Here is a 22,422-nt window from a genome sequence, read left to right as displayed (position 1 = left end):
TATCACGTAATCTTAAACGATTATTAAATATAAGCATAAGAATTTTAAAATATTTTTATTCACTGTCGCATATGACAGATAACATATTAAGATTTTGTTCGAAAAAGATACCATACTGAAAGAAAAAGCGCAAGAAACAGTAATAGTTTTGTTTTATTCCGAAAAGAAAAATGTTTAATATGTATAAACAAGTGTTTGATATTCATGTAAAAGAATAAACGATTTTTCTTTGGAGCCTCTTTCCTTTTCCTTATTTTTTCCTTCAAACCTTTATGGTGGACCATTTAGTTCTTGGTTTTCTTCTTCTGCTATGCTGCTTCAAACAATAAAATTTATGATTCGATTTTATGATTCGAAATAATAAATATGATTTGAGTAATCCGTTATTGTTATATGAAAATTTATGTATATATATTTCACGTGTATATATATATATATATATGTATATATATACATACATACACGTGAAATATTGATGTGATAGTACATATGTGTAATTATGCTTGATCTACAATTACGTAAACGTAGTTGTAAGTAATCGTAATTGTAAGCATTTTCTAATCATACAATTGGATATTCTTCCCGTATTTAACTATAATTGGTCAATTTTAACAACTACAACTACGTTTATACAATTGCAGATCGAGCTTTACACTAATCGACTTTAGGATCTTTTCAATAATCATTGATACTGATCGTAAACTATTATAATTTATGATGTAAATTGTAAACTATAAGAAATTGAGCAATCACAATCCAATGTGAGGAGAGTGAAATCGATTGTTATTCTAGTTTAAATGATCTTTAAAGCCAGAAATATCAAAAAATCGTAAAGCAATAGGTATATTCAGTACGACGATTGCTCACTGAGCGCTTAGTGAGCGCCTGAGCGGTCGTCGTACTGAATGCTCTTATTCACATGCAAGAGCTCACTGAGCGTTCAGTGAGCAGTCGTCGTACTATGCACCCATTAAAACTTAAGCAGTGAGCGAATCGGTCAATCACGGTAGAGAATGTAAAATAGTTCTTTACCGTGATTAGCCAATTCGCTTACTACTTACGTCTCATTGCCTTATGTTTCTTTGAGTTTCTAGCTATAGTCAATTAGATCTAAAAATTTGGTAAATATGCCGAAGAGAGGAAACAATTGTGATGACTGTAACCTTGATATATGTTCATGTTGTCAACGTTTCGCGTGGATGCAGTGGGTTCCGCTCCTCCCCTCTACGGGGGATGCTCCATTACCGAAAAAAATTAACCCAATCCAACCCATTTTTTATTTTTGCGTGAAAAGTTATAAATTCATGAAGTAATGTTTAACATGAATTACAACTTTTTACGAGTAGCGAGAGAGCCACCCCACATCAAAAAATGAATTAGGTTAGGGGTTAGTTTCTTTTATCGGAATACGCGCGGTTATGTGTTCAAAACTTCTCTTATATGTATAAAAATCACTAGCAGAGTTATAACCTTGACAACATATATCAACATCAAGGTCATCGAGGCTCGGTCCCTTATAATAAACAATTATCAAATATTTTCGTTTTAAAGCACTGAATTTTTGTTTTATAACAGAACTTTTTTGTTAACGACTTTTTAATGAATAACGAACGATGGCTAAAAAGGCTTACCTAGAAGTTACTCAAGGTCATGATCTTGACAACATATGTCAAAGTCATCGCGGCTGTCTCCCTTATTTGGCATATTTACCAAAAGTTTTTCATAATTTTGAACTGATTAGTTAATTTTTACGGTACATCCTTATGGTTATTGTTATAGAAAATGTGGACAGCAGATCTATTAGGACCTTGAATAAATTCTCGCTGTTTTTTTTTCGTGAAAAGTAATGCTTTATTTAAAAAAATAATTTTAAACGTTTAGAAACTGCTGTGTAATCAACTCCTAATGATTCTACAAGTTCAGCTAGCGTCTGACATGAATCTTCATGCAGTAATGCCTCCAATTCTGCTTTATCTTCAACATCAAAATCATTATTTTTGAAGCGTCTAAACCCAATCTCTGCATGTTTCCGATAGAGCATGGTTTATACCGTAAGTCTCAACAAGAATTCTGTGTGCTTCAGCTGCAAATTTTCTTTGAACAAAGTAGTGCAATAAAATTCCCCGCAAATACTCTTTTGTTGGCACAAAACTCGACATGTTTAACACTATGAAACAAAAAGTTGTTTACACTTCGGCGAGATGACATACACTGAATTTCAAGCTTGCTTATCGTAGTTTCTTATCGATATGTCTTCAACTACATGCACGCAGTGCAAGTTCTGTTAACACCATATGTTGGAAAACAGCGAGAACTTATTCAAGGTCCTAATAGCATTTTGTTCTAGCTGGTTCTATTCGTTTTCTTTTTTACTCACTTATTCATTTACACGTTGTATACTGATTTGGATAAGACAACAATTTCTTATACTGTAATTTTCATTATTATTGACAATAACATTTCATATTTGTGGGTTGAAATGTACCTCGTATATTCATGATGTTCCATGCATGCATATTGGTATATGTATACTCAGCTGAGATACGCATCACACATTCAAAATGTACAAGCAAATTTAACACATCTTTCCTTGATTAGATTTCAAAAATTAATGATTTGATTAAATTGTTAGAAACAATTATGAGTTTTATGTATGTACATATATATCAAATGATCCTCAACCACATTACCAAAAGATTACAAAAAATTGTGAACGTTAAGTTACAATTTATAAAATGAGAAAAATGTCCATCTACCGTGAGAGATTGTTTTCTGCTCTATTATAACCTATAATAATTAAATAAGGATTCAACGTCATTCGAGAAGAGGGCATATAGTAAAATGGTTAGCTACTCGATCCATTAAACCAATATAAATTTTTTAAAAATAAAATAAATAAAAGGATTGTATATAACGGTTAACAAAGTAAAAATAATTGCTTTAAAAATGCTCATGTGTTCATGACAAATACTAATAATAAATAAGATAACTTGACGTAAATAAAGTCTCGATTGCACATATTTTAATTTTGTCAAGAACTTAAAAATGATACTAGTAATAATACTATAAATGATAATAGTAAACAAGTAACATTATTAATGGAAAGAATATAAATAACACGCGCGGGTATATCGATGAGACGATAAAAAACATGAAAAAAACGATAATGAATTGCTGTACCACAATCGTTTCTTATAGATATAATGATAATACATTATCATAATTATACCTATGGTGTACTTATGTATTGATCTCAAATGGTAGTTGGACATGGTTAAGAATAAAAATAAATTAATTCTCAAATTAATGAGCTTATCTGTGTGAAAAAATAAAAAAAGAAAACGGTAAAGAGCACTTAAGTCAACAAGGGTTTTGAACTAATTGTATCGCATGTTGTAAAGCATCAGCGATATTCTGAAAAACAGGTACACCTTCACGCGTTGCGTAATCCGACAGGTACATCCTTCCTCGGTTGTAATCTTTTCGGGCTTGTTCAGTCAGCTAAAAATGAATAAGAAGAAAATAATTATATCATCTATTATAATTATAAAAATAAAAATTTTCCTACAAATGTTTATAAAAACAAATTTGTGCACGAAAAACAGATTATAACTTTGTAATAATATACAGAAGTTAATTTTATTATTAACTATGATAAATTATATGATTTCTTGAAGGTTAATTTGCTAGAATTCTTTAGCCTTAAAGTTCCTGAGTAGTACTGGCTATTCTTATCCTTCTTTCCCCTGACAGTTAGTAAATAGTCTTAAAAGACATATAAGGTGCGTTTATACAATGCATATATGTAGCCTATTTTCATTTCCTTTTATGATTATTTACTAACGAGAGGGGGGAGGGGGGGGGGAGGAATAAGAATTGATTTGGCCTATTTCTATAAGTATTTTAAAATAATCTCATTATTTTACTTAAATTTTCTTTGTTTACAAATGACAAGTAACTTTTATTTATGATATCACGATCTTTTTATTATTGCGGCGACCATTCAGGAGACTTAAATAATTTAATTGCCAATTCTGTGTTGTGTGCGTACGTGTATGCGTGTATATATTAGGAAAAGGAAGGGGTGTAAAATATAGCAATCATACTTGTTCATCAGATATAATAGAACCCTCAGGAAGAATTTGAACACAGAGGACGAGCTTAGCGTGCAGTCCAATCAAATGAGCTGCCAATGCCATAATGGTGACACCGCGTGAATGCTGCGGCACTATCAATAGGATCAGTCGTGAATTCTTTATCTTCTGCAATTCTTGTGGCAATATTCTTACGTTGTATTCATTCAAGCTTGGTCGATATAAAGATAATCTCATTGATCTGGAAAATCGAGATTGAAATTGATGACTAATGAAAGCAAAATTCACTAAATTTGATATTGCATATCATGATCGGCACAGGATTCAAAGATTCGCGAAGGCATCGAATGAACTGAATACTTTGAATTAATTTGAATTAATTTTAATCAACTCTAACTGTATTTATCCGTGTTATTTTATTGGAAGTACAAATTCGTTCGGTCCGTTTTTCAAAAGATGATTGCCTCCAAAGACGAGTCATTTTTCCGAGATGGAATTCGAAAATTGCCTGAGAGATGGGAAAAAGTAGTAGCCAGCGATGGACAATACTTTAATTAATCTGTTCATTCATTTTGTTTTGAAATAAATGCATTTTTGAACACAAAAAACAGACCGAACTAATTTGTACACCTGAATTTGTACAATTGAATTTTAACATTTTTATAATCGAACTGTTAACGGACGTAATCACAGATGATCGTATGAGTTACTTTTTGTCCCTGCAATTATTGCAATCGAGTTGTTCATATCGATTGTACAATCGATGTTATTAATACGTGTTTCACAAAATGTATATCGAGGCCTCCATAATTTTTATAATTATTTCTTAATTTTATTATTTATTCTTTTATGATATTTATTCTGTCTAGTCACTCGTAACAATTTATTCTGATCGATTAAACATAATCTCAATTTTTAGTCTAATACAGGCATAACTGGATGAGAGGTAATTATCATTAAACTGTTCATACTTACTCTATCAACGGTATTGCAGAAGATTCTAACCAAAACAGATCTTTACTGACTACGCCAACATAAATGTCTCTCTTCTCGAACTCTTGTGTGAAGGAATTAGTCCAATCTGAAATAGTTTAAATCTTGATAGTTTAAAATAAGTTTCGTTTTTTTCCTAATTTTTACGAAATATGTAGATGAAATCAAGTGTTCAATTTTAGGAAGTGAGAAAATGGAAGATTCAGACAAGAAGTGTAGACAGTCAGTTCATTGAAGATTGAGGGAAATTGTTGAAAATCAGAAATACCTAGGAAGCGATTAAAAGGATGTACGAAAACTCGGCGCAAGAAATTTGAGGTCTTCCTACATAATATATTCCATACTGAAGGTATCTCACTTTCGCAAGAGATGCCATTATTCTTCATCCGCATCCAAGACGATTCACTGGCTAAAACGCAGAACTGTTCGAAATTTATTCGCAATTCGGTTGGGTCACCTTTTGCCGGAAATCCATCTATTAATGTCCTATAGATTTCTGCGCATTGAATATATCATATTTTAATATTTTTTACTACCAAAATACGAATCTGTTAAATGCCATATAAATGTATACGCAAGCATTACCGGATTTTTTATTTACTGTGTTGAGCAGATCCAAGACAGACAAATTGTTGCACATTGTACTTGACTGTAACATCACTAAAGCCTAGAAATAAAAAGAAAATGTTGAGTTTTTAAGATGACTTTAAAAATATTTCATATAAATAAAACGTACATACTTCCCCCAATTTTATTGTGCCACTATCATTAACGTCCATAGATTTGAAAACTTCCCGTAATTTTCTGTCATATAAATAAAATTTCTTTATAAATTGTTTGTAAATACTCTTCATCTTTTTGTTATTTATAAGCATGTTAAGAAATATTTTCAGAAGGAGAGGGGAAAGGAGGAAGGAGGGGGGGGGAGAGAGAGAGAGAGAGACTTTTGGAGATAAGGACTAAAACAAACTTTTGCTCAATAATATTTATGTTCAGAAATATCTTCGTAGATGTCAAGTTAAAGAATAGGTATATACTACACTAATATTCATAGTTGATTTTTATACAATATTTAAGACCATCTTAAACACAATCTTGAAATAAGAATAGACTATGAATTCCGCCCTAGATATTCTTACATAGGGATTCAAAACAAAGGTTTGTTCTTAAAACAGGTTTATATTTGATAATTATTCAGTAAAGGGGAGTATCCTTCGATAATTTTGACCTTGACAAGGTCATGATTCTGAGTAACTTTGCCTTAACAACTAGGTGGCGGTTTCTCTTTCTCTGAGATTCTTCTTCTAAATTTGAGTGGCCCAGGTTCCGTTAAAAACCAGATTATCGTGGCCAGTCTTATCCAGGACACCACCAACTCTCCACAAGATGTTCACATAAAAGAAATAAAGTAGCAGAGAGTATAGTTTCTGAGATATTAAAAGGCGAGAAACACACACTTTTGCATAACGCATAAACCATATACATAAAGAATTTGATTGGTTCATTGACTCATGCATAAGAAAATGGGCCAATGAAATTCCTTATGCACATGCTTTATGCGTTATACAAAAGTATGTGTTCCTCGCCTTAAAGCGTTAAAGTGTTTTAAAGCAATGAATTTGTTTGTAAAGTAATGTATACGTAGATGCAGTGGGTGTCGCCCCCCCCCCCCTGCGGGGGGGCTCCACTACTGTTACAAGTAACCCAACTTATTTTTTAGTGTAAGGTGACCCTCGCTACGCATGAAAGTCATGCGCTCAAAGAGACGGAGGGACGAAAAGGAGGAAAACGGCTCATAACTTCCACGTGTAGCGAGAGTCATCTCACACCAAAAAATAGGTTGGGTTTGATTATTTTTAATAGTAATGGAGCCTTTCCGCGGGGGAGGGGGCGGAACACACTGCATACACTATTTTACAAACAAATTTAATGGTTACAATAGTATATTATATTTTAATAATAGTATATTATATTTTAATCATTATTGAATAAAGGATACTTATGTGTGAATTCAGATTATTCAATAGACAAAATTTATTAAACTTGCGTACCAATATCAACGCTGCACTCTCATTCGCCCTTGAGGACTGTACTCTGTTTTTGAACCATAAGAGTCCGTTGAAGATCTCAATTTGTAATTTTTACAATAGTATAATTATATAATATCTAAAAATAGGGTTGCTAAAATAAAATAGTAGTTATTAGGTGTACAAATTAATTTTCGGCCCCTATCTTTCAGCGATGTCAGAATCTGTTTAAGTTAACCCCCCCCCCCCCCCTATAGTCATTTTGAAGTATCATCTTTTAGCTTTAAAATGAGGTACAATACTTGTTTGTGAAAATAACCTGAAAAATCAGCAGTAAACACGGGCTACGTTCTGTTATTCACTACAAGTATTGAAAATTTATAGTTCGCGTTACGTATACTATAGATTTTCAGTACTTGCAGTGAATAACGGAACGCAGCCACGATGTCATTCGAAAAGCAAAATTTGAGGCGTTGCTTTCTTTTCACGGTTCAACTTAAAAAAAAAACACGGCTGAGGCAAAAGAAATGATTTGTTCGGCTTTGGATTAGAATGGTGTATCGTGCAATACGTGTAAAAAATGGTTCCAACAGTTTCGAGAGAGAAATTTCGACCTTGAGGATCGTGAACGCCCTGGTCAATTAAGAAAAGTGGAAGACGTGGAGTTAGAGGAAATTTTGAACAAAAATTCTTGTCAAACGCAATTAGAATTTGCAAATACGCTTGGAGTAACCCAGCAAGACGTTCTTATCGCCCATAAGCGATATCCTAATAAGGGGGTTTCCTATCGCCTAAAAGAGGAAGGTCAAAGTTGGTCAACAAAGGTCAAGAATTAATTTGTACACCTAATATATGAATTATTATACATATTTATTTTTCTAGTGTTGATAGATACAGTTCATCCATAATTGTAAAAAAACGCATCGTTACGTTCGGGAAATGAATATTTACGTTTAAATAAGAACTCAGTAAAGTAACTGATATAATAATGTTTTCTGAATATCAGTGAAAACTATGACTGCTAGTAGAGATAAACAGAAGTACATACTGTCAACAATTCAATGTTGAGGTCATCAGAGTTTATTCTCTAACGGAAAAATATACCATATAAATTAGTTTTAAGTCTAAACATTTAAGTCTAAATATCTCAGAAACTATAACAACCGCCACCTAGTTGTTAAGGCAAAGTTACTCAGAATCATGACCTTGACAACATATGTCAAGGTCAAGATCATCGGTGTGATGTCCGTTAATATGCATAATTCCCCCCCCCCCCCCTATAGTCATTTTGAAGTATCATCTTTTAGCTTTAAAATGAGGTACAATACTTGTTTGTGAAAATAACCTGAAAAATCAGCAGTAAACACGGGCTACGTTCTGTTATTCACTACAAGTATTGAAAATTTATAGTTCGCGTTACGTATACTATAGATTTTCAGTACTTGCAGTGAATAACGGAACGCAGCCACGATGTCATTCGAAAAGCAAAATTTGAGGCGTTGCTTTCTTTTCACGGTTCAACTTAAAAAAAAAACACGGCTGAGGCAAAAGAAATGATTTGTTCGGCTTTGGATTAGAATGGTGTATCGTGCAATACGTGTAAAAAATGGTTCCAACAGTTTCGAGAGAGAAATTTCGACCTTGAGGATCGTGAACGCCCTGGTCAATTAAGAAAAGTGGAAGACGTGGAGTTAGAGGAAATTTTGAACAAAAATTCTTGTCAAACGCAATTAGAATTTGCAAATACGCTTGGAGTAACCCAGCAAGACGTTCTTATCGCCCATAAGCGATATCCTAATAAGGGGGTTTCCTATCGCCTAAAAGAGGAAGGTCAAAGTTGGTCAACAAAGGTCAAGAATTAATTTGTACACCTAATATATGAATTATTATACATATTTATTTTTCTAGTGTTGATAGATACAGTTCATCCATAATTGTAAAAAAACGCATCGTTACGTTCGGGAAATGAATATTTACGTTTAAATAAGAACTCAGTAAAGTAACTGATATAATAATGTTTTCTGAATATCAGTGAAAACTATGACTGCTAGTAGAGATAAACAGAAGTACATACTGTCAACAATTCAATGTTGAGGTCATCAGAGTTTATTCTCTAACGGAAAAATATACCATATAAATTAGTTTTAAGTCTAAACATTTAAGTCTAAATATCTCAGAAACTATAACAACCGCCACCTAGTTGTTAAGGCAAAGTTACTCAGAATCATGACCTTGACAACATATGTCAAGGTCAAGATCATCGGTGTGATGTCCGTTAATATGCATAATTACCAAATATTTTCTATCTTACATAATTTTCAATTTCATAAGTAATTAATTAAATTTTCTATTATTAATATATTATAGTCTGCAATTATATATGTATATATAATTGATAATAACTACCATGTAATAATCACAATATAGATAAAGCTTTTTATATTATCATTAAAGTACTGTTGATTTTTTAAAGTGGTTCTTCTAGATTCATTCATTAAATGATAATATTAAAAAATGATCAAATACGCGTATATGATATGATTTGGCGAAGTAAAATTTTATATTAGTTTTGGTTGACGCTCACTTTTGTCGTTCAGTATTGGAGATTGTTCTTATTTTTATTTTTACGAAAAAATGAATTTTTAGTGCAGAAGTAAAAATTAAGGGAACAACTTTCAATGGCCATGATCTTAACAAATGTTATGTGAAACAATAAACAACATTCAAGAAGATTTATCCGTTAATCGGATATCTTGGACAATGCTAACGTTGGCAATATTGTATTAGGTTAATGCAAAAATTCTTGCCGATGCGGAGAAATATATCTACATATGCCTTTGTACGACTTGTAGTGGCAGAGGACTTCGACACAGTTTAGTCCGCTCTATCTATACAAAAGCGATGGCAAAAACTTTACGTGACACTGTGTGTGTGTGTGTGTGTGTGTGTGTGAGTGTGGGTGTGTGTGTGTGTAAAGTAATTTGAATATTGTGTTATATATGTTTACACATATAATGCAGATAGGTAACTACAACTACATTGAATAAAAACTTACACTGCATCCGTTCCATTTTGAGTAAGCGAGATTCTTACAGGTTTGATGCCATCCTCGATGTTCATGCAATCCTGCACATTGATCTCTTCGCGTAACATCTATACATACATAGATATATAGCGCGCGCGCGCGCGTATGTGTGTGTGTGTTAATCAGGCCCAATTTATCATCATTTGGTTAACTTGTGATTAGGGTTAAGTTAGATTTAAACTGATATTTTATCCAAAGAATTTTATCTACAATGTCATGAATAAAGCTCATTGGGTGAAATATAACTTGAACCACAAATTAATCAGATAATGAAAAACTGGGCCTTATTTTGATACAATTGAGGAGCAGAGTTTTTGTGAAGCAGATTCCAAAATGCATTTTATTCAAAATTTCATTTTTGAATTAAAGATGGTAGTGTTGAGAAATACATATTTTAAGCTTTATGACGTTCTGAAAGCATTTCTACATCATCAATTTGTGTTAAATAAAATCTTGACATTTAAAGTACATTATGTTCTTAAATTAGAAAGAGACAAAATATGTGTTTTTTTTTTTTACATTTTCAGCAACTGTTTGATAATTTTACTGAGAAATTTCACATCTTACTGATTAAAAAATTGTTATTTTTTGTAAGGTGCACAGTTCTCTTGTGAATTTCTTTCTCATTTTCTGAAAATGATAAATTTTGGACAAAACGCATTTTAAAATTCTACTCTTCAATTGTAGGTCAATTAGAGCCATTACCTTGGACGTACAATGAAGGGCAACTGATACACTCTCGAATATTGGTATCCTTTGTCTTTCCATTAGGTACTGAAGCACTAATAATCCGTTCATTAAATCATAATATTCCCTGTAGAATAAAATATACTAATAAGTATATGTACTGATAAGTACATTGATAAGAAAAGAAATTATAAAAATTAAATAAGAAATCTAAATTGAGATTTAAGCCAATAAGAACTAACACCAAATGACCGTGTGCAAAAATTCTTTTGTATTAATAATTCTGAAACACTTTGGATCTTTTTCAGTATCACTGACAATTTACAAATTAATGATCTCGCGATACTATAATCTAATAAATTGTTGAATTTCGTACAAAAGAGTCCATAACGTGAAGAAATAATCAGACCTTTTTTAACCACTATCTTCGACTCGACTCTGTTTTATAATTATTAATATAAAAGGATATTTACAGTCACTTGATATTGGTCTTTATGGGTTTAAATCTCTCGATTTTGATATTTACTTTTTTAAAATTTGTATATAAATTTGAAAAGAAAAGGGCACTAGGAGTTAAGCGCAGATAACTTTATGCAAATGCTGATATATATCAAACAACCTTTTTATTATAATAATTATGCTTACATGTTTCGACTCATTTTTGAGTCTTCTTCAGAGACAATGCAATATTACATAAATAGGCATAGTGTATTATGAAACCGATTGAAACAATCACAGGCGATCGGTATCGAACGCAATTGATGCGTTTGAGAAGAGCATTGAAAGAAACGGCCGCAATACAACGAGAGACACGATAAAGTGATTTTGACAATGCTCGACTCCATGTTGCGAAAGTGGTCAAAACATACTTGGAAACGTTGAAATGGGAAGTCCTACCCCACCCGCCATATTCTCCAGACGTTACTTCCTTTGACTATCACTTGTTTTGATCGAATGGCACACGACCTGACTGACCAGCACTTCCAATCTTATGAAGAAGTAAAAAATTAGATCGATTCGTGGATCGCCTCAAAAGATGACTAGTTTTTTCGGCGCGGGATCCGTACGCTGTCCGAAAGATGGGAGAAAGTAGTGGCCAGCGATGGACAATACTTTGAATCATAAATGTATAACAGTTTTTTTTACAATAAAGCCTCGAATTTCAGAAAAAAACGGCGGAAGCAAAGTTGTACATCTGATATCAGGTAGAATATTTGCAATTAATTATAAATATATTTTCAAAATTAACCTAAATTTTCTTAGTTTCGGCATACTATTCATTTCTTTCTCTTTTTTTTCTTTAATTATTTGTTCATTTCCCTTTATTGTAATATGTTCTGTTAGATGGAATTAACATCAGATTTTATTTCTTGCTTGTGGGAAGCTCACTGTGATTAAACATCACTCGATCCTATTTTATATTTTTTTTACTTATGTAATTTTATTGTCTCTGAAGAAGGCTAAAAAATGAGACGAAACATGTAAGCATAATTATTATAATAAAAAAGTTGTTTGATATACAAGGTGTCCAGTAAAGAGACGATTTCCTTTTAAGGGGAGATTCTTGAGATAATTTTAAGACGAAAATTCTAATACCAAAATGTTGAGGCTATAATAACTTTTGAATTATAAGCGTTAAAAATTAACGAATCATATCGTCTAAAGTTGGCGCGCTCAGGAACGGCATAACGCAAAGTACTAAACGCGAAAACTTATATCACTTCTTTTGTCAATATTGATTTTAAGAGATTACATATATGAATATAAGATTTTATTCTATTGATATTTCTTAATATAAATGCATTATTCAAATACACTTTAAATATTTTATTAAAATAATCTTTATTAAAATAATAAAAAAGGTACAAGGAACTTGTATGAATATTATAAAATCATTAATTATAAACAATTATAATTATTTTGTACATCTTTCACACGTAAAGAAAGTTGTGAAGTTATGAGCAGCGTTAAACGCGAAAACTTATCACTTCTTTTGTCAATATTGATTTTAAGAGATTACATATATGAATATAAGATTTTATTCTATTGATATTTCTTAATATAAATGCATTATTCAAATACACTTTAAATATTTTATTAAAATAATCTTTATTAAAATAATAAAAAAGGTACAAGGAACTTGTATGAATATTATAAAATCATTAATTATAAACAATTATAATTATTTTGTACATCTTTCACACGTAAAGAAAGTTGTGAAGTTATGAGCAGCGATATGCAAAACAACTTCCAATAAGAGTCAGCTTTCGCGTTTAGTACTTTGCGTTGTGCCGCTCCTGAGCGCGCCAACTTTAGACGATATGATTCGTTAATTTTAAACGCTTATAATTCAAAAATTATTATAGCCTCAACATTTTGGTATTAGAATTTTCGTCTTAAAATTATCTCAAGAATCTCCCCTTAAAAGGAAATCGTCTCTTTACTGGACACCCTGTATATCAGCATTTGCGGAAAGTTATCTGCGCTTAACTCCTAGTGCCCTTTTCTTTCCAAGTTTATATTTGATTTATACAGGAGTTTTTATTATTGAAAAATTATTATACGTTTTAAATTTGTATAATTTCATATTATTATATATATAAGTAATAAACCTTGAATCGATTAATCATATGAACGTACTGCGTGGAAACGGTCTCTCCGAGTATAGCTTGTCCTTGACGATACGGATAAATGACAAGAACCAAAGACTCGCTACGTGTAGCTGCCAGTTGAGCTGCTTCAATAATGCCCGCGCTATTGCGCGTCTGATTGTCAATGACAAATAGTAAGACTCGTGCCGTCTGTTTTGCCTCATATTCTTGAGCTATTAATTCTGGCTTCCACTGTGACACTTGCTGTGATACACAATTTAATTGTAATATCTCGTACGCATGTAATTATGAAAAAAAAAAACAAGGATAAAGGTATGTAAATTATTTACAGGATTATAATAAGTAATGCCAAGATTCTGAAGAGTCGGTATCGCTATATCTGACCTCCAGGTAGTTGGATTACAAGATCCGCCCAAAAATACCTCATACGCCATCCTCTCTAAGAAATTAATCAATAAATAAACAAATAATTAACATAAGATATTATCTCACCGACATAATTGAATAGTGCCTAAAACAATAAACAGATTGTTTGTTGACTTACTTGAACCAATTTTGTGTTTAGTACCTTTTCCATCACCGTGTAATGAACAAGAGGCGTTCATAGGAACAACTGTGGTTCTAAAACAGAACAAGAAATAATATATATGTACTGTAATCCTTTCATTTTTTAAAATTCATATTTAGTATTATCACACTCAATGGTGACTATATTTGCAAGGATTTTAAGTTCTGTTTACATTTCTGTTTACTGGATCGTGCGTATAAACCTGCATACATAGACTGATTCATCAAATTCTATGATTAAGAATAACTTTTTCTGTTTTCCAATCTTCACTATTTTGATTATAATTATTATAAATGCATTTCACAATAAAATTAATAAATTGAAGATTTCACAATTTTTAATATACACAAAAATATAAATTATGGCATCTGTTCAGAAAAAAGAATTTTTTATGTTCATTAAAATAAAGAAATTTTCAAAAGAGTTATCAAAACAAAACGTGTTTATTAAAATATTACAATTTCTTTAAATATTTGATTTTTTTCTATAATAATCACCACAAAATTATAAATTTACAATAAAATTCTTAAATAAATTTTGTTAAAATTTGAATAGGTTTTATTTTCTTTTAAATAATTTTTTTTAATATTTATAAATATGTTATATATGAGAAGAAACAATATATAATCATAAAACTATTATAGCAAAATTATCCATTTTAATATGTCTTTTTTTTTTATTTTTACGCCAACGTAGTTATTCAAATCATTTTTAAATTCACGCGAAATTATATATATATAAGCATTTAAAAAGATTCAAGCTAGACTGTTAGAGGTTTCGTATTCGTATTAATTATGTTTGTACATTGACGGCCTTTAGATTTAAATATCAGGAGACGCGGTAGTATCTCCGGCCATGTTCAAAAACTGAAAGACACTACAAGTCTCTTATCCCGAGCCACCAAAATCCATTCTTGGGTGGTGCATAACTACTAAAATGTAAAAAATTTTGAATAGAACGTTATATGTCCTGAAAGGCGGCATCGCCACGAGTAATTTGAGCCAAAAAATTTTAAATCGGTCAAGCAGTTCTGGAGATACAAGCGGTCGAAAAGTGATGATTTTAATGAAAAATTAAGAAACGTCTCCTTCTTCCCTGTTCGCATTCAAGGCCGTATTAAAACTTTCTAATATCCCCTCTCATCTTTCACTCACACCATCACCATCTTCGACCCACCGCATCCCCTCCCTCTCCCTCCAACACCCACCCCCACTACCCCTCCCTTTTACCGTATTTCACTCTCTATCGTTATATAATATTTTTTAATCTTTTTTTTTTATATATTTGTGATATTTGTATTCTAAAAAGTAAGTGATATCCGAAAAAAATCATCATAAAAATGAAAACCATGTTCAAAAAAGAATACTCAAAAATTTAAACCTTTTTATCTAATAATTGTGTGTTATACTTGTATGGCGTGTATGTCAAACTTGTGTGTCCATAGTGTCATACGTGCATACTTGTTAATACGATTGCGCCATATTTTTGCGGTGTCGTCATCAACCAATCCCGTAGCGATTTCAGTTGGCGTATTTCTTACTTGAGGATCTCTAGTGTGGCATTCGGACCACGCGCGGTGAGGTGAAGTGAGGGGGACAGCGGAAGGCGGAGGCGATTCGAAAATCGGCTGAAAGTTACATACACTTTATGTATGTTCACTTTGTACTGACACCTTTAATTAATAATATATCAGTTACTTTTCATGGTAATATATTATTATTAGATAAAAAGGTTGAAATTTTTGAGTATCTCTTTTTGGACATGGCTTGACCTTTTCATTTTTATATGATTTTTTTCGGATATCACTTACTTTTTAAAGTACAAATATATCACAAATATATATAAAAAAATGATTTAAAAATATTATAAACGAAAGAGAGTGAAATACGGCGAAAGAGAGGATGGGGGTGGATGAGTTGAAGTTGGTGGAGATGTGAGTGAAAGATGAGACAGGAGAGAGATGCATATGACTGCGGACAGAGAAGAAGAAGAAGACGTTACTTCATTTCTCATGAAAATCATCCCTTTTCGACCGCTTGTATGTCTAGAACGGTTTGATAGATTTCAAATTTTTTTAGCTCAAATTACTCGTGGCGATGCCGCCTTTCAGAACATATAACGTTCGATTCAAAATTTTTTTATATGTTAGTAGTTATATACCCCCAAAAATGGACTTTGGTGGCTTGGAATAAGAGACTTGCAGTGTGTTTCAGTTTTTGAACATGGCCGGAGACACTATACCGCGTCTTCTGTAGAGGTAATGAAATTGAGCATAAAAGTTCTGAAAAAAAAATTGTATGCATGAATACCTACTTCATGTATACAATCTCAATAGTAAAAGATCTTGAAAAAAATCTTTAATTTTATTTTAACATCTTGATTATTATTGAGATTTTCTTCTGCACAAATATTCTTTTTGGACATTTAGCATTTTATTAAAAGTTTTAAGCAGCAACAAGTAGTTTATAAGAGCTAACATTTATAAGTTTATCTTTAACATTCGAGGCGATAAAACCGAAAAGTTTTTAGTTAATAGTTCATGATAGGTAAAGAAACCAAGATAATAATTAAATGTATTTTATATTATTAGCATCATGATGGAATTAGAATCAGGTGATCCATTTCAATGAATGTGAAGTGGATTGAAAATAGTAGGAATCGGTCAGCCAATCAAGGGTGCGTTCCACTTAACGTTGATCCGCAACGATCGCGTGTATCATCTTATCCTTATTTAATATTCGATTACAAGAAGGACAAAATAATACTCGCGAGCGTTGCGAACGTTAAGTGGAACGCACCCCAAGTTTCGAGTTCATTTGTAGACTTTACATGGATCGTTCACGACGTTCATTCTGCAAATGACTTCAATTTCTGATTGGTTGAGATTTCAGATCACGTAACCTCCACCATTATAAGCAATGGGTCACTTTCCTAATTTTACTAAGTATCAAGATTAGAAAAGAATCATTTATATATGAATACATTAACCAAATAAGAATAGCACTAGTTATGATCAAAGTTAAATGTTGAAATAATAATAATAAAATGCTGAATTAAAAAAATTAATTTATCTCAGGTATATTGCGCGCCAATTACTTTCGGACTTGCAACACACAATCAAATTGAAATAATAATTCTCCTAAATTAAATTAGATTATCGATTTTAAAATGCTAATAACAATAAAAATCGACAATTTAATTTAACCTAGGAGGATTATTAGTTTGAAAGTAATCGGTATATTTGAATTTTGTCTGTTAACGTGAACGAAAATAAATGGATTAAATGAAAAGGAAGCTTTTCTTCTCAGTTTAAGTATTATCCTATAAACTGTTATTATAATGTTTTGAATAGAAATATTGTTAATATTCATTATTCAAGCTATGTAGTAAGTATTAGACAATTTTTTATGCAAGATGCTACTGAAAACAACCAGATTATGAAATTACATCAGTCTGTATAACAGTGAAGAAACATTATCAATGATATCAGTAAGCAAAATTTTATCAGAGTGTGGTAATATAATATACTTTTGTAACTAAACGTACTTCCAAATATCAAATAATTTTGTAATGACAGACATTGCATTGCGTTTCATCATTGCTTTTAAATATCCCCACTATATAACTATAATTAAATGGTCAATACCTTTACCTGAAACATAGAATTCCCTTTTATCTAACGATTAGACAAAGATATGCATGTACATAGGAAAAAATTATTTGTCCTATAAATAATTTAGTTTGTGAGAAGAATGGAATGGCTAATATTATATAAAAGAATTATGATTATCTTTAAAAATATTGAAAACTTCCTAGCAGGTCAGACTTGTAAACATATTGTATAGTTTTACATTACCCTTGCTCGCACAGATGTGCCAGTTCTGTGGCAAATATGTAGAATTCTTCTAACATTATATAGGCATCAGTATATTCAGAATAATTCTCAGCATCGTGCTGCAGCTTGTTGTAGAGCTGCAAGCAGTTGAGAAACAACAGCATCACGTATATTTCTTGTATCTGCAATAGTAAGCAATTCTCTTTTCTTTGTTTTGGTATTGTCAGTTAAGTAAAAATTAAATTAGAAAAAAAGAAATTTACTATACTTACATTGGAGATACTGGTGATTGTTAAGTTTATGCTTGATCAATATTTGATGATAAATATTCCTCATTATTTAAAACTGATTTAAATGCCTACTTCTGGAAATACGAGAATGTATGTTCTTTTCAATTGGAACTTTTTTAAGCTTTCCTATAAAAAAAGAAATGTTATGATTCTCTAACTAAAACAAATAAAACTATTTTATTAAATAGAAAATACACTTTATATAATAATATATAACATAGATTGTAAATTGCTTTAATTTTAAATGTAACAATTGTATTAACCTTGATGACATTTTTGTCAAATATGCCAGTATATTAAATGCTTTCCATCAAGAATGAAGCTTTTATCTTATTTTTTTTAATTAAAAATGTTTTAAGTTCATCTGAACAAAATACAAGAGAGCTTTTAACATATCTACATGTTTATTTTTCAGACGTTAGTACAAGTATACAGTTATAATTTTTTAATTACAAGAGAAAGGAAAGGGAGGGAAAACATAATAATATTAGTATCTATATGTTGATGTTCTTACTGCCAAGTAATTAAAATATCATGGGGTCTGTTTTTTCGTGGTTGACATAGTATACACTCTTGGAATTTAAAGTTAGATAGGTATACTTACATTTAATATTTGATAAAAGCAAGAGAGTGCTAGTACAGGAATAAAAAACAGACTTACTTAATATTCCGAAGAAATACCGTCATGTAATCATATTTCCAATTTCTAATTATAATAACAGATGATTTATTGACCATGCAAATAATTTGCATCATGTTAAAAAAAAACAATTTCTTTTCACATCATAAATTTCGTTAGTCATAAAAGAAAGTTAAATGATTCTATCAGAAGTGTCACTATATTTTAAGATTTTCAAGATCGCAACTAAAGGTTGATTTATACTGGCCGTAATCTGTAAAAATTGACCAATCACAGTCGAATGAGAGGGGAATAATCGATTATAATTGGTCAATTTTTACAGATTACGGCATAAGTTAACAGTTTACGGCCAGTATAAATCAACCTTAATGGATATTCAAGTATGTATACTACATACAACCACCTCGCGTCACGTCTCTGTCATCACATATCGACATAGATATCGCACAGAATTGCTGATTGATTTGAAAATTATTTATTTTTTGTACTTATTATTTTAAATGATTGATCAAAATAAAGATGGCGCATTCTACAATTTTTTTATATATACATATATACCGTTCTCTGTTCTACCTCATCAACGATTCAGCAAAAGATTGCGCGGTAAATAGCAGCAATATCGAAAGAAATAACTACCTTTGATGATGTTACGTGCCCATACACAAAGAGCACAATCACGATTTTCTGAATACAAGACGGAGCGCACCATTCGTTTACACTCTTGCTGTCATTCACTCTTTGGACATTTATCTCTGTCTGAACACGTTGATAAACAATGCGTATCCACACGCGCGCGCGCGCGCGCACACGGGAGAAAAATCAACAGCGGTGACGACGCAAAGAACCTCGCCGCGCACTCCTGCTATTGCTCATACTTATTTATACACTGTTATATTTAAAATGAAAGAAAGACGCGCACTAACTGGCGCTAGAGACATAGACGGTGGATGGACAAGCGCAGCGCCGTACAAGCAGTCAATCACATTTTCACCGGGATGGTGTGTTGAAATTATTATCATTTTAGTCTTGTCCACTGAATATTAAGCAAAGATGAAATAGGTGCACCCGGGTGAAGTCACAGTCAATGACGATGTGCGCCATGTGCGAGACTTGAGCGAATGACGGAAGTCGTTGGATATCACTGGTAAATATTAATATAACAGTCTTCGCGACATAGGAGAGCGGTTATTCTGACACACATCGGATATATTCCGACCAAACGGGAATAATTTTATTTTTCCAAAAATATCAAGTGCTTTTTTGAATATAACGAAACAACTGATGCTTGTATACCTCCAGACGCCTTTTTTTCCGTTTTACACGCAAAAGACACTGGAGCGAGTGTTGTGCGAGTCAGCAATGACGAGTTGAGCGACATTTATCGCTTGTTGTCTTTCACAATGAGATTGTCTGCCTGCCAGCATGCGTGCGTATAAACCTACACGCATGCATCCACTCGTCCCCGCGATTCTGCGCGACTCCACGCGACTTTTCGAGCAGACTCGAGAATGACGTAAACCTCCAACAATGAAGCGTGATGTCACACATGAGTTCGCACAGCTCCAACCGTTGCATACACGTATGTATATGACATTCATGCAACATGAATACATAGTCCACTCCGCACGCGAACGCCTTCAGGACCTTGAATTTTGTAATCGATTCGTATTTACGTAGGTTGCTCTAAAAGTTTCTGCAAGATAGCATTAGGAATCGTGCCACATTAAGATTGTTGTGATATGCTAACTTTATTTCTTCTTTTAATGACACTTTTGCCTTTGACGTATTATTTACCCCGGATCTACAATAGTGTTTTAAGCTTAAGGCTGCGCACAATGGAGGAACAGATATTAGATATTAAAATATTAACCTATCAGATACCAGTTATACACGATATTCTGATAGGTTAATATTTTAATAGTATCGTTCGTTTTATCTCTCGAGAGCTGTTCAGAGTCGCTCCGAACGAACCTAGCATACTTGGATGCGGTCTATTTAATGTTGTAGATACCTCAAAACATACTTTGATTGATCAATTCGTAAAATTTTTTCTTCTAATCGATCAACGAAGTATTTGCAGTATTAAATGGATCACATCCAAATACGCTGGGTTTATTCAGAGCGACTCCGAGCAGCTCCCGAGAGACAAAACGAACAATACTAACATCTAATATCTGTTCCTTCATTGTACGCAGCCCTAAGCCATAAGAAATCAACCAATTACGGTCGAATTCGAGGAGAATATTGGGTGCGTTCAACGGACTCAACAGTTGAGTGAGCGCTCGCTGTTATTGGTGCATTCTTCCAGATTTAAAATTCTGATTGGATGATCTTATAGAATATACCAATAACAGCGAGCGCTCACTCAACTGTTGAGTCCGCTGAACGCGTCCATTGATTATGATTCGTCCATTTCTTATGGCTTAAGCCAGAAACACATAGAAAAACGTAAGGCCGTAAGGGTTGATTTAAGGTTGATTTATACTGGCCGTAAACTGTTAACTTATGCCGTAATCTGTAAAAATTGACCAATCACAGTCGAATGAGAGGGGAATAATTGATTATAATTGGTCAATTTTTACAGATTACAGCATAAGTTAACAGATTACGGCCAGTATAATCCAACCTTTATACTGGCCGTAATCTGTTAACTTATGCCGTAATCTGTAAAAATTAACCAATTATAATCGATTATTCCCCTCTCATTCGAATGTGATTGATACATTTTTACAGATTACGGCATAAGTTAACAGTTTACGGCCAGTATAAATCAACCTTAAGACGTAATCAGTAAAGAAATCGTAACATTGGATTCGCTACCGGCCTTACGGTCTCTACTGTGATTGGCCAATTCGCTTACTGATTACGGCCTTATGTAGGATTCACACTACGTCCGACATCCGACGTACGACGTCCGATAGGAGAGCTTATTTTCTTGATATACAGCTAACAATATTTTGTAACAAGCTCTGCTATTGGATATCGTAACGTCGTACTACATACATCGGATGTCGTACGCAGTGTGAATCCTACATAACGTTTTTGTATGTGCCATGGGCTTTATACTTCCTCTTACTCGCACTCATTATGCGCAACACGACTAATGCCTAGTTCATACTGGATGCGATGGGCGATGAACGACGAGCGATATCCAATAAAAGCTTTGCTTTTGCTCACACAACGATGGTCGCGTTCAGCAGACTCAACTGTTGCGGAGCAGATCCGTGAAACGCTCACTGCTATTGGATGATCTAAAAGAATATACCAATAGCAGTGAGCGCTCACGGATCCGTTCCGCAACAGTTGAGTTTGCTGACCGATGTAAAGTAGTGACCCTCTAATAAGAGTCTGGACACGTGAAGTCCGCCATTATTCGTCGAAATTGTGCGAGAGAGAAAAAATCATGCTATCTCATTCTAGTGGCGCTGTAAGTTGTAGCTGATTGTAGCTCTACAAACTTCATAGTTTCTGTTTCTGTTTCGTCTCGCCTCATGCATCGTATCATTTTTAAGATCAGGACCATTAATATTCGAAGAAGAAGAAGAATCATTATGATTAATATTATTATATTATTATATTATATTATATTAT

The 22,422-nt window shown here is 32.6% G+C and overlaps 1 protein-coding gene across 4 annotated transcripts; it reads right to left on the bottom strand.

Annotated features, from left to right (window-relative positions):
* Positions 1-102: 102 nt before the first annotated feature.
* LOC108775000 (uncharacterized) lies at positions 103-18,247 on the bottom strand. Of its 4 annotated transcripts, XM_018541269.1 has the most exons (14): positions 18,174-18,247; positions 17,923-18,083; positions 14,043-14,119; positions 13,828-13,937; positions 13,527-13,741; positions 10,905-11,013; positions 10,170-10,267; positions 5,828-5,891; positions 5,673-5,754; positions 5,356-5,583; positions 5,070-5,175; positions 4,107-4,335; positions 3,432-3,501; positions 103-313 (listed from the first exon to the last, which is right to left on the bottom strand). In XM_018541269.1, exons 2-14 carry the CDS (start codon positions 18,063-18,065, stop codon positions 309-311), a joined length of 1,536 nt encoding a protein of 511 aa, XP_018396771.1. In that variant the 5' UTR covers positions 18,066-18,083; positions 18,174-18,247; the 3' UTR covers positions 103-308. The 4 variants fall into 4 exon arrangements, with proteins under 4 accessions (XP_018396771.1, XP_018396770.1, XP_018396773.1 ...); XM_018541268.1 differs by lacking the exon at positions 103-313 and having other exon boundaries at positions 3,240-3,501; XM_018541271.1 differs by lacking the exon at positions 103-313 and having other exon boundaries at positions 3,240-3,501; positions 5,446-5,583.
* Between the last annotated feature and the right edge of the window lie 4,175 nt (positions 18,248-22,422).

Source organism: Cyphomyrmex costatus, unplaced genomic scaffold (assembly GCF_001594065.2).
Source record: "Cyphomyrmex costatus isolate MS0001 unplaced genomic scaffold, Ccosl1.0 scaffold280, whole genome shotgun sequence".
NCBI lineage: Eukaryota > Metazoa > Arthropoda > Insecta > Hymenoptera > Formicidae > Cyphomyrmex > Cyphomyrmex costatus.
This window is presented reverse-complemented; position numbering and strand designations above follow the sequence as displayed.

Bases quoted from the DNA above. Each gene is read 5' to 3' on its own strand.
- LOC108775000 (XM_018541268.1), bottom strand. From the start codon at position 18,065: ATGCTGTTGTTTCTCAACTGCTTGCAGCTCTACAACAAGCTGCAGCAC. The intron at 5,892-10,169 runs GTAAGTTTTTAT...TTTATATGACAG, and splicing joins CAAAATGGAACGGATGCAGT to AAAATTACGGGAAGTTTTCA. The intron at 3,502-4,106 runs GTATGATTGCTA...ATTCATTTTTAG, and splicing joins CTATTATATCTGATGAACAA to CTGACTGAACAAGCCCGAAA.